This window comes from Oryx dammah, unplaced genomic scaffold, assembly GCF_014754425.2.
Source record: "Oryx dammah isolate SB20612 unplaced genomic scaffold, SCBI_Odam_1.1 HiC_scaffold_10, whole genome shotgun sequence".
NCBI lineage: Eukaryota > Metazoa > Chordata > Mammalia > Artiodactyla > Bovidae > Oryx > Oryx dammah.
The window spans coordinates 75,124,750-75,143,540 of NW_024070194.1; the positions used below are offsets into that span (position 1 = coordinate 75,124,750).

An 18,791-nucleotide genomic window follows, 5' to 3' on the forward strand; every position below is an offset into this window, starting at 1 on the left:
CTCTGGAGGAGAAGCTCATCCCCTCCTCCAGCTTCTGGTTGCTGCCAACACCCCCTCTCTATCACTCCAAACTTCAGATCTCCCTCGGCTCCATCTTCTCTATGCCTTCTCCTCTATGTATAATCAAATATCAAGATCCTTAACTTGATTACATCAACCATGTAAGGTAATGCTAAGAATTCCAAGGATTAGGAGAGGGATCTTTGAGGTAGGGTCTATTTTCCAGCCTATCACACCATTAAACTCTACTGCTTCTTCAACTGATTTTTTCATGGGTTCCTGGTGTGGTGATGAATGAGAGATATTTCGGAAAGATCCCACAGGGAGGAGTATATACTTTTCTTTGGGAAAAGTCATCCAGGCAAGAGACATACATCTAAGATTAGGACCAATAAAATAAGAGAAAGACACATATGGACTTATACTGAAGTCACTAAAATCCAACTCATCAGCTCCAGGCCAACACTGGAACCCCATTCTCCTTACTCCTTACCCCAGTAATATTTCCAGAGCCACAGACAAATCTTAAACCCCTGCACCATTTCTTTAACAGGCCAGACTTCTCATTCTTTGGACCTTTGTTAATGCAATTTCTTGTTATCTTTATGCCTAATGAAATGCTACTCTCCTCAATGCTTTACCATCGAACCTATCAAGTCTTCCCTGATGTCCACACTGCTAATGACTCCTTTCCTGGCATTTGGCTTCTATTTCTTCAATGTCACTTGTCATTAGTCCTGAATCATATAATTGCTTATGGATGTATGTATCTTCCTAGAAAGTACGAGGTCCTTTAGAACAAAGACTTATTTATCACTTCAGTGTATGGCAGAGAATTAGGCACAAATTCTAACTAAATTTACATTATAAAAGGAAGGAAAAGAGAAGAGGAGGGGATGTGAGAGGAAAATGAAGAAGGAAGGGAAAGGAAGAGAAGGAAGGGCAGGGTGAATATTAAAGCCCAGACTGCTTTAAGAAAACATAGAGAAATACAGTTCTTTCCAACACATATATGTGAAGTCCTGGAAGAGAGAAGATTTTCAAAAATGTCTGAAAGAAGAGTACCCGAGAGCAAGGGTGTAGGCCTTTCTTAGTACACTCGAAGCCCAAGACTACAGAGAAATGATTCCATAGAGAACCTGCAAAGGAACCTCTGCATCCAGATGCTTGTTAACTGGAAATTCCAAGGGTACCTCCTAGACCTGCTGAATCTGAATTGTGGGGTACTGGAAAATAAAATCAGCATTTAAGACAAAATTCTGAGTGATTCTAATGCCCACTAAAATTTGACATAATCATTACTCTCATTGGAAAAAAAGGAAAAGGTCAAACACAGAAGACTTTTTGTTTTTTTCTTTTGGCTCAATTCCCAAGGTCTAGTACTGGACTTGACGACTATTTTCCTTTAAAGGTAAAAATGAAAGCCCAACTTCTAAAATGCCAAGAGTGTAGGTTTGCAGTATGTTCCAGGGAAAAATGCCAATGACTTAGAAAGGGGATTTGGGAAAGGTGCCAGGATGATTCAACACTGAGCCCCTCCAGATTATGAAGACATTACTGTAATCAGGCTGGTCATAGGAATGATAGCCACAATTTGCCTGACATACCCAATCAATGACAGCCTAATGCCAGTTTGTGGTTTTCTGTCATCTCAATTATTTTTCACTGACTTAAATTATTTTTGAAGATGCTTCAGGGCTTGAGAAATTATAAGGAATTCCCCGTGTCCTCTCCTGCAGTTATATCATAGATCTTACTGATATTGTGCTCCATTCCTCATTCTTCAAATTCCTTCTTAGAAATGATTTGTTACAAGTCTTCCTCAATCTTCTTATAAAATGTAACAGTTCATGCCAGGGTGCAACTAATCTCAGTAACACTTCACCCCATCACACTCTCAGGGCTACACAGGCCCAGCAAAGAAGACATCTGAGGAGGAGGTTGTCTCCAGGCTGTGGACAATCAATCACTCTATCATCTAGTATTGTGTTCTTTTGTCCTGTCATTTTTACAGGACACATTTGCTTTTCAAGGATCAATATTCAATTTAGCTTTCTATACACTATAAATCAAGTCTTTAAAAAGTGAAGAAAATGTGTTTCTGGTTTAGAAGTTATTTTAAACCATAGCCAAGTCCTAAGCTGAGCCCAGTTAATAAGGCTCATTCTTGCAAATTCTAAGCACAAAGTATGAGCTATAAGAGGTAAGGTTACATTTCTTCCTTTCTGTCAAAGAATTTTGCCATAAGAGATATTTTTAAGTAAAATAATGAGCTATAAATCAGTCTAATTAGAGAATTTGTAAGTACTCAGCAGATGTAAAATTGTAAGCTTTAAAGAAATAATTTCTTTTGCTCATTATTTCTATGGATGCTATAAAACATATTCATGACCAGTAATTTTTATATATGTAAAGACAGAATTATTAACATAATCACATAATATTTTAGTGTTATTTTATCAATGAGTTAAAATTAACAACCTGTTTAATTTCAAAATGTAGAACAAATGAACCTTATAATGGTTGTGATATACCATCAAATGCTAGTACCATCTACATATTTTAAGGAAGACTTGGTTAAACACAAATAAAATTATAAAAGAAACCTGTTTTATGCATTTAAAATAACTCATTTCTAAGTGTCCTCACAAAGCTTAAACAGATCTCTTCAACCCTATGGACTGGACATGTTTCTGAATTAATTTCCACCCAGATACCCATGGGATGAAAATTCTAACTGTGTGATAAATTAAGTTGCCAAATGAAATGGATTAGTGATCAGTGAAATTGCCTGATAAGCTGTCAGATCCACTTTTAATTGGGATTCATCCTCTTTCTTCATCTGTTCATTAAGCTCCAAGTTCATGGCAACTCTAGTGACTGATTGCACATTAACAAGCTGTTTATGCGGGGAAGTGTAGCTAGTCTAGTCAACATTCCTACACTTATACATTCATTTAAACATAATTCTCTGGTAATTTATTCTGTTCACAATCCCAGGATGGGAAAATATACCTCTACCCTGAAGTTTAACTTTGGACACAACAGAGATGTGATCTGTCATAAACTTAAAATTTAACAAACAAATCAGAGTTACCTTAAGGTCAAAAAAAGCCCGGGAAATTTAAAGCCATAAATTTACTTCTTCAAACAGTTACAAAAATAAACGAGTAGCGAAAAGCTGGTACCACTGCACTGATAGTATGCCAAAACAAAATATTTATTTCTGTCCCTATTCTAAAGCAAGCACTGGCTGCTTATAACCAGAAAGCTAAAACCAGTTAATAATGTTGAAAAATACTTCCCAACCTTTCTTATCAAAGTGACCAAAATCTTCCTTTATACTATACTAAATGTAATAAAATGACTTGTTAATCAAAAAGCACCAAATCTGAGCTATAAGAATAGTCTTCTTACTCAAGCATCAAACATTGACTCTGTTCTTTTTAGGTATACAGAATTTACTCCATATGGGGACTATTCATTGAATACAATTTTAATAAAAATCAATAATTCCTCTGAAACTGCTGCAGTTTAAAAAATTTCTATATCAGGAAAATATAAGAATGCTTACTTTCTAGAGATAAGCTAGTGTTCTTCACTATTATTTATGTAGCCTAATTTTTATATGAATTAATGACTAGAATTAAGAAATCAATGTCACTTTTCCCTTTCCCTACACATATAAATCAAGGCTTTAATTGAAGAAAAATTAAGTAAACTAACAGCCAAGTGATGACAATTATATTCAACAAACAGAATAGAATGAATATCATCCACATGGTTTGACCCCACAAGAAGAAGCTCCCCAAAAGTCTTAAAGAAGAAAAATAACTTAGAAATTAAGTTGACTTGTATATGAAACAAATAAAACATACAATTTCTTTGGATGAAATAAACAGAAGTGTACATACAATGATTTTTCAATTTTACTGTATAATTAAAAATTTTAAAAGTAAAAGAGCATAGAGGATTCCATATAAGGTCACACATGATCATTAGACAGCTCCGCGGCCTCATGAAATGCCATCTAGCATTGTTATAAAGTTCAGTTTTTAACTAGATTTAACCATAATCAACTACTGACAAGTCATGCAATTACAAGACAAACTATGGCAGACAGCATTTATGTTTATTAACTACCAATAGAATTACGATTCACTTATCCCATCCCTTCATCCCACATAAACACTGCTGCTTCCTCTTCTGAGGAACTGGTCCCCTCCTCTACAGTCTCAATTCAGTTGGCTCAGTGCAAATGGAAAGTACCAATGAAAGCACAGAATCCAATTTCAGAAGCTAGGGATGGTTTCAGTGTATGTCAAGACTCTACAAAGCAGGGTTCTGTGGCTTATACGGCACCTAAGGACTGCCACCCATTCTAGCCCAGGGTGGGCTGAGATTTTCTGGCATAGAGAAAAGGCTCAAAGTTTCAGAGAAACTATGCTTTTCAACAACCGCTAAGAACCAAATCCATGGTCATAAGACATCCCCAGGACCAAGTGCTGTGCTGGACCCTAGGTACTACTCTGAAAGGGACAGAAACAATACAAAACCGAAAAAAAAAAAACAGTTTCTCTCATCTCAAGGTACTGCAATGTCCATTTCTTTCCCCAATACCTTGAATTTCAAGAACAGAACAGCAGCAATGAACATGAGCTACTTGGTTTGTCTACTAAGAAACATTTGGTACTATTCTCCTGAAGCCTCCATCCAACCCAACCACACCCAATGCCTCTAGGTTACCACCACCAAGCTATTTGTACCTTATTGGTGCCAATAAAATGTTACAGGTAAAATCCTGCATTCAATTCCACAAGGCAATATCAAAAGGTATATTTCCCATCTTCAAAGAAATGGAAATTTAAACAATAATAAATAGGGCTACCCCACGCCAGAGGTCAGGGCGGCGGCCAAGAGGAGCTACCCCACCTCCAAGGAGCGGTGGCTACGCAAGCGCAGGAGGGCTGAGAGGAGCTACTCCACCTTCAAGGTCAGGAGGGGCAGCTACGAGGATATACTCCTCATCCAAGGTAAGGAGCAGTGGCTGTGCTTTGCTGGAGCAACCGTGAAGAGATACCCCACGTCCAAGGTAAGAGAAACCCAAGTAAGACAGTAGGTGTTGCAAGAGGGCATCAGAGGGCAGACAGACTGAAACCATAATCACAGAAAACTAGCCAATCTGATCACATGGACCACAGCTTGTCTAACTCAATGAAGCTAGGCCACGCCCTGTGGAGCCACCCAACATGGACAGGTCATGGTGGAGAGGTCTGACAGAATGTGGTCCACTGGAGAAAGGAATGGCAATCCACTTCAGTATTCTTGCCTTGAGAACCCCATGAACAATATGAAAAGGCAAAATGATAGGATACTGAAAGGGGAACTCCCTGGGTCAATAGATGCCCAATAAGCTACTGGAGATCAGTGGAGAAATAACTTCAGAAAGATTAAAGATATGGAGCCAAAGTAAAAACAATACCCAGTTGTGGATGTGACTGGTGATAGAAGCAAGGTCTGATGCTGTAAAGAGCAATACTGCATAGGAACCCGGAATGTCAGGTCCATGAATCAAGGCAAATTGGAAGTGGTCAAACAGCAGATGGCAAGAGTGAACATCGACATTCTAGGAATCAGCGAACTAAAATGGACTGGAACGGGTGAATTTAACTCAGATGACCATTATATCTACTACTGCATGCAGGAATCCCTTAGAAGAAATGGAGTAAACATCATGGTCAACAAAAGAGTCTGAAATGAAGTATCTGGATGCAACCTCAAAATTGATAGAATGATCTCTATTCATTTCCAAGGTAAATGATTCAATATCACAGTAATCCAAGCCTATGCCCCAACCAGTAATGCTGAAGAAGCTGAAGTTGAATGGTTCTATGAAGACCTACAAGACCTTTTAGAACTAACACCCAAAAAAGATGCCCTTTTCATTTTAAGGGACTGGAATGCAAAAGTAGGAAGGCAAGAAACACCTGGAGTAACAGGCAAATTTGGCCTTGGAGTATGGAATGAAGCAGGGCAAAGACTAATAGAGCTTTGCCAAGAGAACGCACTGGTCAGAGCAAACACTCCCTTCCAACAACACAAGAGAAGACTCTACACATGGACATTACCAGATGGTCAACACGGAAATCAGACTGATTATATTCTTTGCAGCCAAAGATGGAGAAGCTCTATACAGTCAGCAAAAACAAGATGGAGAGCTGACTGTGGCTCAGATCATGAACTCCTTTTTGCCAAATTCAGACTTAAATTGAAGAAAGTGGGGAAAACCACTAGACAATTCAGGTATGACCTAAATCAAATCCCTTATGATTATACAGTGGAAGTGACAAATAGATTTAAGGGCCTAGATCTGATAGATAGAGTGCCTGATGAACTATGGACGGAAGTCCGTGACATTACACAGGAGACAGGGATCAAGACCATTCCCATGGAAAGGAAATGCAAAAAAGCAAAACGGCTGTCTGGGGAGGCCTTAAAAATAGCTGTGAAAAGAAGGGAAGTGAAAAGCAAAGAAGAAAAGGAAAGATATAAACATCTGAATGCAGAATTCCAAAGAATAGCAAGAAGAGATAAGAAAGCCTTCCTCAGTGATCATTGCAAAGAAATAGAGGAAAACAATAGAATGGGAAAGACTAGAGAACTCTTCAAGAAAATTAAAAATACCAAGGGAACATTTCATGCAAAGATGGGCTCGATACAGGACAGAAATGGTATGGACCTAACAGAAGCAGAAGATATTAAGAAGAGGTGGCAAGAATACACAGAAGAATTGTACAAAAAAGAGCTTCATGGCAGAGATAATCACGATGGTGTGATCATTCATCTAGAGCCAGACATCCTGGAATGTGAAGTCAAGTGGCCCTTAGAAAGCATCACTACGAACAAACCTAGTGGAGGTGATGGAATTCCAGTTGAGCTATTTCAAATCCTGAAAGATGATGCTGTGAAAGTGCTGCACTCAATATGCCAGCAAATTTGGAAAACTCAGCAGTGGCCACAGGACTGGAAAAGGTCAGTTTTCATTCCAATCCCAAAGAAAGGCAATGCCAAAGAATGCTCAAACTACCGCACAATTGCGCTCATCTCACATGCTAGTAAAGTAATGCTCAAAATTCTCCAAGCCAGGCTTCAGCAATACATGACTCATGAACTTCCAGATGTTCAAGCTGGTTTTAGAAAAGGCAGAGGAACCAGAGATCATCCACTGGATAATGGAAAAAGCAAGAGAGTTCCAGAAAAACATCTATTTCTGCTTTCTTGACTATGCCAAAGCCTGTGACTGTGTGGATCACAATAAACTGTGGAAAATTCTGAAAGAGATGGGAATACCAGACCACCTGACCTGCCTCTTGAGAAACCTATATGCAGGTCAGGAAGCAACAGTTGGAACTAGACATGGAACAACAGACTGGTTCCAAATAGGAAAAGGAGTACGTCAAGGTTGTATATTGTCACCCTGCTTATTTAACTTATATGCAGAGTATATTATGAGAAACGCTGGGCTGGATGAAGCACAAGCTGGAATCAAGACTGCCGGGAGAAATATCAATAACCTCAGATATGCAGAGGACACCACTCTTATGGCAGAAAGTGAAGAGGAACTCAAAAGCCTCTTGATGAAAGTGAAAGTGGAGAGTGAAAGAGTTGGCTTAAAGCTCAACATTCAGAAAACTAAGATCATGACATCTGGTCCCATCACTTCATGGCAAATAGATTGGGAAACGATGAAAACAGTGTTACTCTTTGTTGTTTTGGTCTCCAAAATCACTGCAGATGGTGATTGCAGCCATGAAATTAAAAGACACTACTCCTTGGAAGGAAAGTTATGACCAACCTAGATAGCATATTCAAAAGCAGAGATATTACTTTGCCAGCAAAGATCCATCTAGTCAAGGCCAGTGGTCATGTATGGAAGTGAGAGTTGGACTGTGAAGAAAGCTGAGCATCGAAGAATTGATGCTTTTGAACTGTGGTGTTGGAGAAGACTCTTGAGAGTCCCCTGAACTGCAAGGAGATCCAACCAGTCCATCCTAAAGGATATCAGTCCTGGGTGTTCTTTGGAAGGACTGATGCTGAAGCTGAAACTCCAATACTTTGGCAACCTCATGTGAAGAGTTGACTCATTGGAAAAGACCCCAATGCTGGGAGAGATTAGGGGCCGGAGGAGAAGGGGACAACAGAGGATGATATGGCTGGATGGCATCACCAACTCAATGGACATAAGTCTGAATGAATTCCGGGAGATGGTGATGGACAGGGAGGCCTGGCGTGCTGTGATTCATGGGGTCGCAAAGAGTGCAACTGGGCTTACTGAGTGACTCAACTGAACTGAACTGAACTGAAAGTATAATTCAAAGGCATAGGTTAAAAAAATCATTAAACTTAACATTGATGAAGTTTGGGGAAATACATTATCTTTTAACTTAAGTAATATGAATTCATTTATTCTTTCCGTAAAGCTATTTGGTTACATACATCAAAAGTTTAAAAACTTTTTTACTGCCATAATTTCACTTCAAGGAATATACTCCCCTTGGACTAATCAAAGATTTTTTACAAAGATCTTCTAGGATGTTTGTTTCCGCCTGTTGATAACAGTAGAAACAAGAAACAATCTAAATTTCCAACAATGAGAGAATGCTCAAATCAATATTCATGTGTTTTAACTGAATATCACACAGCAATTTAAAATGACATGTAAAAATGATAGCAGTGTTAAAAATTAAGTGGTATTTTCTACAATTCAAAATACACTTATGGAATAAAAAGAAAATAACCTGAAGCAAAAGCACTGAACTTAAACAATGATGTATATGCTGGGAAACACCATGGAGATGTTTTATTCTTTTCTGTATTTTTTATTTTCCCTATTTTAAATATTAAAGTATATTCCTTTTGCAATCAGACACCCCAAAAAAATTTTAAAACTTTTTTTTAAACCAGTTGAATAGTATGTGTGACAAAATATAAACTTCCTAAGTGCACTGAAGAATTCTCAGAAAGAGAAAAAAAACACTGAAAATATCGAATAAATGCCCAAGCAGTTCCGATCACTTTACCCCAGCATTTTTTTGAAAATTTTAGTCTCTCAAAGTCCCTTGAGGACTATGCTACTATTTAACTCCAAGGGATATTCCATTAAAAATAGTGACAAGAGTGGTCAAAAATAGAAGTTGAAAACTCAGAAGGGACTTTTTTGGAAGTCACCCATTTCCATAGAAATTATTTTATTTTGAGGATTTTAACACCTCACAAAGCTTCTTTTTCATTTAATCTTTCACTCCATCCTCATACAGACCCTGTTTTCTGTCTATTCTCACCCTGGATAAAGTGAAGACACTGATATTCTTACAGCTGGAAGCTCACACATAAAGCTGTGGCCAGTGTTAAGAATTCAGCCCTCAAAAAATTGCTCTCACCCAGCCTACACACTCACACCTGTCTGCTCAACTGTATTTCACAGGTTGACCAAATGACAGCTTTCCACACAGTGGTGATTTTGAAACTTTTCAGCAGGTTCCAGCACAACATAGGAGGGAAAGTAAAGGCAAAGAAGGAGGGAAAGTAAAGGCAAAGAAGGAGGGAAAGTAATTCTTTCCCCTCTGCTTGGCTTCACTGGAATGGGTACTGGGAGAGATCTACAGAGGGAGGTAAGAAGTAGTTTCTGAACAGTACTGTCTCCATGCTAACAACTAATGCTCCCAAAAACTTTAGCTATCACCCCATAAGTAATTTGTAGCTAGCTACTGTCTAATAGACAGTTATCCCAAAATAAGAGGTCTAAGATTTCAGTAAATTCATAATGAACATTTGATTTTAATACTGCCTTACTCAACAGACTCGTAGGTCCCATCAAGTTCTTCAGAAGCAATGAAAAGAACTGATTAAAAGGTGGAGGAATCATTTTAAAGAGGAAAAACAATATGAAGAAACATAAGCCAAAGTGCTCACTCAATAAGACGAAAAACTGCAGAACCTCAAAGAAATCATGGAAAGAAATGGAATATTACTTTTACTTTGTCTACTTGCATAAAACTTACAATAACTGTTTAATTGTGGTTAATACTTCAATTGTAGTTCAACTTTTCAGACACTGTGAACTCTAATAAGGACCTAAATGCTCTATAGTTATAATCTCAGGCTTCCTTACAACAAGTAAAATTTTATAAGCTATTATTTACAACAAAAGCCTCAATATGTTAACTCAAAATTTACATAACTGCAGATTTTTATTTGACCACTTCCAATTTACATTGGTTTCAGTGTGTCTGCCCTCTGATGTCCTCTTGCAACACCTACCATCTTACCTGGGTTTCTCTTACCTTGGGCGTGGGGTATCTCTTCATGGCTGTGTCAGCAAAACGCAGCCACTGCTCCTTACCTTGGACAAGGGGTATCTCCTTACCACCGCCCTTCCTGACCTTCAACGTGGGATGGCTCCTCTGGGCCCTCCTGCACCTGCGCAGCCAGAAAACTAGTCAAGCTAATCACATTAGGACAACAGCCTTGTCTAACTCAAAGAAACCAAGCCATGCCCGAAGGGCAACCCAAGACAGGCGGGTCATGGTGGAGAGGTCTGACAGAATGTGGTCCACTGGAGAAGGGAATGGCAATCCACTTCAGTATTCTTCCCTTGAGAACCCCATGAACAGTAGGAAAAGGCAAAATGATAGGATACCAAAAGAGGAACTCCCCAGGTCGGTAGGTGCCCAATATGCTACTGGAGACCAGTGGAGAAATAACTCCAGAAAGAATGAAGGGATGAAGTCAAAGCAAAAACAATACCCAGCTGTGGATATGGCTGGTGATAGAAGCAAGGGCTGATGCTGTAAAGAGCAATATTGCATACGAACCTGGAATGTCAGGTCCATGAATCAAGGCAAATTGGAAGTGGTCAAACAGGAGATGGCAAAGGTGAAAGTCGACATTCTAGGAATCAGGGAACCAAAATGGACTGGAATGGGTGAATTTAACTCAAATGACCATTATATCTACCACTGCAGGCAGGAATCCCTCAGAAGAAATGGAGTAAACATCATGGTCAACAGAAGAGTCCGAAATGCAGTACTTGGATGCAATCTCAAAAACGACAGAATGATCTCTGTTCATCTCCAAGGCAAACCATTCAATATCACGGTTATCCAAGTCTATGCCCCAATCAGTAACACTGAAGAAGCTAAAGTTGAACGGTTCTATGAAGACCTACAAGACCTTTTACAACTAACACCCAAAAAAGATGTCCTTTTCATTACAGGGGACTGGAATGCAAAAGTAGGAAGTCAAGAAAACCTGGAGTAACAGGCAAATTTGGCCTTGGAATGCACAATGAAGCAGGGCAAAGATTAGTAGAGTTTTGCCAAGAAAATGCACTGGTCATAGCAAACACCTTCTTCCAACACCACAAGAGAAGACTCTACATATGGCCATCACCAGATGGTCAACACCGAAATCAGATCGATTATATTCTTTTCAGCCAAAGATGGAGAAGCTCTATACAGTCAACAAAAACAAGACCAGGAGCTGATTGTGGCTCAGATCATCAACTCCTTATTGCCAAATTCAGACTCAAAATGAAGAAAGTAGGGAAAACTGCTAGACCATGCAGGAATGACCTAAATCAAATCCCTTATGATTATACAGTGGAAGTGAGAAATAGATTTAAGGGCCTAGATCTGATAGATAGAGTGCCTGATGAACTATGGAATGAGGTTAGTGACACTGTACAGGAGACAGGGATCAAGACCATCCCCATGGAAATGAAATGCAAAAAAGCAAAATTGCTGTCTGGGGAGGCCTTACAAATAGCTGTGACAAGAAGAGAAGCAAAAAGAAAAGGCGAAAAGGAAAGATATAAACATCTGAATGCAGAGTTCCAGAGAATAGTAAGAAGAGATAAGAAAGCCTTCCTCAGCAATCAATGCAAAGAAATAGAGGAAAACAACAGAATGGGAAAGACTAGACATCTCTTCAAGAAAATTAGAGATACCAAGGGAACATTTCATGCAAAGATGGGCTCGACAAAGGACAGAAATGGTATGGACCTAACAGAAGCAGAAGATATTAAGAAGAATACATGGAAGAACTGTACAAAAAAGATCTTCACGACCCAGATAATCATGATGGTGTGATCACTAATCTAGAGCCAGAAATCCTGGAATGTGAAGTCAAGTGAGCCTTGGAAAACATCACTACGAACAAAGCTAGTGGAGGTGATGGAATTCCAGTTGAGCTGTTTCAAATCCTGAAAGATGATGCTGTGAAAGTGCTGCACTCAATATGCCAGCAAATTTGGAAAACTCAGCAGTGGCCACAGGGCTAGAAAAGCTCAGCTTTCATTCCAGTCCCAAAGAAAGGCAATGCCAGAGAATGTTCAAACTACCGCACAGTTGCACTCATCTCACAGGCTAGTAAAGTAATGCTCAAAATTCTCCAAGCCAGGCTTCAGCAATACATGAACCATGAACTTCCAGATGCTCAATCTGGTTTTAGAAAAGGCAGAGGAACCAGAGATCAAATGACCAACAACCGCTGGATCATCGAAAAAGCAAGAGAGTTCCAGAAAAACATCTATTTCTGCTTTATTGACTATGCCAAAGTCTGTGACTGTGTGGATCACAATAAACTGTGGAAAATTCTGAAAGAGACGGGAATACCAGACCACCTGACCTGCCTCTTGAGAAATGTGTATGCAGGTCAGGAAGCAGCAGTTAGAATTGGAAATGGAACAACAGACTGGTTCCAAATAGGAAAAGGAGTACATCAAGGCTGTATATTGTCACCCTGCTGATTTAACTATGCAGAATACATCATGAGAAACGCTGGCCTGGGAGAAACACAAGCTGGAATCAAGATTGCCGGGAGAAATATCAATAACCTCAGATATGCATATGATACCACCCTTATGGCAGAGACTGAAGAGGAACTGAAAAGCCTCTTGATGAAAGTGAAAGAGGAGAGTGAAAAAGTTGGCCTAAAGCTCAACATTCAGAAAACGAAGATCATGGCATCTGGTCCCATCACTTCATGGGAAATAGATGGGGAAACAGTGGAAACAGTGTCAGACTTTATTTTTTTGGGCTCCCAACTCACTGCAGATGGTGACTGCAGCCATGAAATTAAAAGATGCTTACTCCTTGGAAGAAAAGTTATGACCAACCTAGACTGCATATTCAAAAGCAGAGACATTACTTTGCCGACCTAAAGGAGATCAGTCCTGGGTGTTCATTGGTGGGACTGGGTTGAAGCCGAAGCTCCAATACTTTGGCCACCTGATGCAAAGAGCTGACTCATTGGAAAAGACCCTGATGCTGGGAAATATTGAAGGCAGGCAGAGAAGGGGACAACAGAGAATGAGATGGTTGGATGGCATCACCAACTCAATGGGCATGAGTTTGAGTAAACTCCGGGAGTCGGTGATGAACAGGAAAGCCTAGTGTCCATGGGATTGAAAAGAGTCGAACACGACTGAGCGACTGAACTACAACTGAACTGCAAGACTGAAGTTTGTAAAGTACTTGGTTGGGAAAAAGTTTTAAATACCAAATCATTTCATTCATGACAACCAGGCGTTCCAGTGCACTAGCACAGACATGGGAAGAGAACTTTACAAGGCGGAAAGTGATGACGCGGCTGCTTTGGAGGCTTGACTGGGCACACTGCCTCCCACTCCCCTCTCACCAGAGGCAGCTCTGGAGTTTCCTGCCATGTTGCCTTGTTCACCTGAAAGTTAACAGCTGTTCCTCTCCTGACACACCAGGCAAACAAAGCAGCACAGCAGAAAGCTGTAAATAAAGTCATTACACTGTACATTTGGCATCTCTTTCCATGTACCTAAGAACTTCCTGATGAGGCTGTCCTTGGCAGATGCAGAACATGGCCAAACTATAATTAGTTCAGCCAGAGAGGTAAGCTAACAGTGCCAAATGCTTTTTGGAGTTGCTGCCTGCCTTTGTATAAATTCGTCAAACTCTTGTACACTATGTGACAGCTATGAGAAAATTACACAAGCAAGGACAAAGAATCAAAAGAGTAACTGGGATGCTTTCTCTTTAGCACCATTTTATTTCACTAAAATTATTTTTATTTCTTGATCAAATAAACTGTTTTTCTTAAATGAGCCAAATTGTGTTCACTGTGTCAAGGCCCCATTGTTGAATGTGCTATGGGTCAAAGGTGCTATAAACTCAATTGCGTAGTTCAATTTAACAAATACACAGGACCAGCTGTTTATTAAGAACATAAGGACAAGACACTACTTTCAGAGATTACACCAAAAGTGGAAAAAACACCAGTCTATAGCCTCAACAGGGAGATAAATGAGTATACAGTTAACAAAACTCAAGGAAAACCATGATTACTAGTATTATTAAGTATGCTGTCAAGGCAAATTCAATGTTATGTTAATAACAAGAAAGAGAAAACTCCTGAGAGAGTCTTAAGGCATTTAAGGAAATGAATGTCACCAACTGTACTCCATATGGCAGAACTGGGATCAATGACTGGAAGTTACAACAATATAGAGGAGAGCCAGTGATGTACAGATAGTATGAAACTGTTAGTCACTCAGTCGTGTCCAACTCTTTGTGACCTGATGGACTATAAGCCTGCCAGGCTCCTCTGTCCATGGAGTTCTCCAAGCAACAATACTGGAGTGGGTTGCCTATTTCCTTCTCCAGGGGATCTTCCTGACCCAGGGATCAAATCTACGTCTTTCACATTGCAGGCAGATTCTTTACTGTCTCAGCCACTAGGGGAGTCCCAATGTGTATACATATATATTTAATTAAATAATTAATTTCTTTAAATTAAAGCTCACGTTTATGGAATTTAGGGCACACACCAAGGAACGTTCCTAGCATGTTGTTTGACTTTACACATCACCAGAGTGAAACCTGAGACAACACGGAGCTCTAACTAACTTCTGCATTCCTGGAAAGCAAGGTCTGTCAAGAAATTAACCCCCACCCTTCTGTGTTCTGGAAATCAGCTTTCTGCAAAGAGCTAGTCTTCCCCATATGACTGAGATAAAACTCCCAATGACCCTTGTATGCTAATGACAAGACCAAGGCACAGACTCTCCAAATTCCCATTCTTTGTCTCATAAATGATTAGCTGAACCATTTGTCCCCATCAACCATTCTGGTTGATCAATGCCTGTTAACCAGACTTGACCAAACTTTACTCAGGCTTCTTTCCTTCCTCCAAGCCCCTGAACTTTGACCTACCCTTGAGCAATGGAAGGTGAACAACCCCTCTTTAATGACCCCTTCCAAAATAAACTGGCCTTGAGGAAAAATGTTCCCTGATCAACTGTTCAATCATGCTACCCACAACCAATGTTCACGCCTCTCTGTAAGAAAAAAAAAATGTCCTTTTCTGCTTGAACTTTGAGATGCTTGCTTATCTCATAGTCAAAGTGGTTCTTCCTATCCCAATATTCTTCCTCCTTCCACTGAGATAAGTCTCCACCCCTTATTGTAATCATCTTTTTGAATAATGTTTCTCTTTACCTAAGTCTGCATTTGTTTTTAAACCTTTTAACTTGCAAAGAGCCTAACTTTACAGAACACAAATTAAAATTATGAAATATCCAATTATTGATATTTATTTTTATAGAATCACAAACGTTATGTATTTCTTGATATACAGTCACATGGTAAAATATATAGAAATACAGACCACTATAAAATAAACTAAAATTAAAATTTTAATTTAACAATTAAATTAACATTAATTGTTATTTCCCAATGTTTGAAACCCCAAATTATAAGATCATTAATCATAAAATAAACCATTAAAAACAAACATGAATAGCTGAAACCAAGCAACTGAGTTTGGAAACTACAGAAATAATTTCTTTATATTTTATTTCTGTCTGGTGTAGATCAAACATCTCTTTATAAAGTCAAAAGAAGGAAAAGCTTCATGAACTTACTTTTGTGTTGGCCAACTATTAACTGAAGCATTAAATCAACAATAATACAGCTGCTAAAGTTCTAAGGAACTTTCTGCAACAACCTGTTACTTTTCCAGGGGTCCAGTACCCTAGTTACAACTCAGTATGGATACCATATACAGTTAGCACACTAACTGCAGCACATACATAAAACAAATGCTCAGTGTCTTCAATACATGACATCTCTATCTCTGGAAGGGTATTGTTTTCTTAAACATCTGTATTCCTATTTATGAAAAAATATTTTTAAACAATTAATATTTTGTATTGCAACCAGACGGGGTATGGGGTCCCCAGAGAAAGAGAACCAGGCATGACTTTCTTGACTTTAAAGAACTCATTTCTGGCCTAAGTCATTTTGTGATCTAAGCCTGGGTAACAATGCTTGCCCTTGAAGACATCTCAGTAATTACTGATCTTACCGAAAGTGAAGGAATGCAGGAACAAAGGAGAAACAGTCAAGAAACAACAGTTAAGCAGTAAAACAGAGTCCTAGTTCCTCCTTAAGGGATACAGATAACAATTTGTGTGAGTTAGGCAGGAACAAAGACCCACATCCAGGTGGAGCATGGACAGATGATAATGACCTTTTCTGACTTCAACCAACTAAAACTTGGGCTCTGTCAACATTTGCCCCAGCTCTAGGCTGAATTCTCCTCTGCTCAAGCCCCTTCATGAGTATGCAAGTATCCTTAGCATAAAAATTCCCCAATCTTACTGTTCTGGGAAACACTGCTTTGGAAAAGATCCCCAGCATTCTTTTTGCTGCAAGTAACAAATCTTTCTTTCTCCCAGTTTGTGGCTTGGTTGTATCTTTTGGCCTGATACCCACCAAGACGCAAACCCAGATTTAGGGCAACAGTATAACAAATACATCACAAAATATCAACTACTCACCCGCATTGACTATAGCATCCACCTCTAGCAATGTGATGTCACCTCTATACAGAGAAACTTTCTCACTCAAACTTTTCTTCCCCTGTGATGGTTCCTGAGTATTTTCTTCTGTAATAAAGAAGAGATGTATATTAATAGTAATATTCTTAGTTAACTTAATAAAGACAATTTTAATACAAGAGCCAATATGGGTCACACTCTGACACATTAGACAAGTGGAAATAACTGTGTAACTATTACCAGGAATGTGGTCTGTTCTCTATTTATCAAGTCCTCCTCAATACAAAATGCAGCATCAGATATATAATAGGCATTCAATAAATTTCAGTTCAGTTCAGTTCAGTTACTCAGTTGTGTCCGACTCTGCGACCCCATGAACTGCAGCACGCCAGGCCCCCTGTCCATCACCAACTCCCGGAGTCCACCCAAACCCATGTCCATTGAGTCGATGATGCCATCCAACCATCCCATCCTCTGTTGTCCCCTTCTCCTCCCGCCTTCAATCTTTCCCAGAATCAGGGTCTTTTCCAAATAGTCAGCTCTTCACATCAGGTGGCCAAAGTATTGGAGCTTCAGCTTCAACATCAGTCCTTCCAATGAACACCCAGGACTGATCTCCTTTAGGATGGACTGGTTGGATCTCCTTGCAGTCCAAGGGACTCTCAAGAATCTTCTCCAATACCACAGTTCAAAAGCATCAATTCTTCGGCACTCAGCTTTCTTTACAGTCCAACTCTCACATCCATACATGACCACAGGAAAACATATAACCTTGACTAGCCCTGTTATATTGGTCAACAAAACGTTCAATTCTTGCTATTAACATTATAAAGATATGAATTTTAAGATATAATTATGTACTACTGGTTTCACAAAAATATGAGAAAAAATGGGCAAACTACCAACAAAATAATGAAAAGTTTATTTCTATTTTGTTCAAGTTACCTAAAAAGCATCCTTGAAAAGAACATTTACTCAGAACAAAAAAATGTAGGTTCCACTCTTTGCTATGTAACAAGCTGTCCCTTGGAATGGTAGGGATCAAGAATACAGGATGGTGTGAAACATCTCCTTTACCAAATTCTATAAACCTTTCACTCTAGAGGGCGCTGCTAGATTTAAAAGAGAAAAAGCTCTTTTCTGCACACAACAGTCAGCATGCTGGTATATTTAAAACAAGCCAAACATTACCTTCTAAAACCTGATATATTTTTAATGTTTTACAGCAGTACTATAACTTGTATTTTCATGTATTTTAAACAAATAATAATATTGAAATGTATTATACAAAGCTATATAAAGTCAATGTTTTAAAATACATTGAAATGCTATATATAAAAAGTTTTCTAATATATTTTTAGAAAAGATGATTTATAAATTCAAGTGTTTGTAACTATTTATGAATATGGGCAAGTGTTTCAAGGGGGCAGGTAATGCTATTGATTCACAAAGACACTATCAAATAAGCATGAAATTTTGAGGTATGTAGTGGATTACAGGAGGTAGGTTACAAGCCACTTAAATCATCTTTGGGCTCCAATAACCAAAGAAAAGATTGGCCAAGACTAAGGTAACCAATCTGTGTCCATAAAAGTGATCTTTCCTCTCTTCATCTCCAAAGCATCCCCTTCTTTGCAACCACTTCTCTCCATAAAGGATTCTAATGAATTATTCATTGGTGGTGGTATGCATGCATGCTCCGTCGCTCAGCCACATCTGACTCTTTGGGACCCCACCAGGCTCCACTCTCTGTGGAATTTTGCAGGCAAGAATACTGGAATGGGCTGCCATTTCCTTCCCCAGGGGATCTTCCCGACTCAGAGACTGACCCTGCGTCTCCCGCATCTCCTGCCCTGACAGGTAGATCTTCACCACTGAGCCACCAGGGAAGACCCCTGTTGGTGGTAGTAATACTAAC

General features: G+C 39.2%; 1 protein-coding gene across 2 annotated transcripts in view; it reads right to left on the reverse strand.

The window, feature by feature from the left end:
• MACROD2 (mono-ADP ribosylhydrolase 2) overlaps nucleotides 1–18,791 on the reverse strand; it is a 2,300,803-nt gene that overhangs the window by 2,195,336 nt on the left and 86,676 nt on the right. For both annotated transcript variants that reach the window (XM_040248281.1, XM_040248280.1), the window contains exon 3: nucleotides 16,874–16,981. In XM_040248281.1, the coding sequence (XP_040104215.1) occupies nucleotides 16,874–16,981 (108 nt within the window). The remainder of the gene's footprint in view (nucleotides 1–16,873; nucleotides 16,982–18,791) is intronic.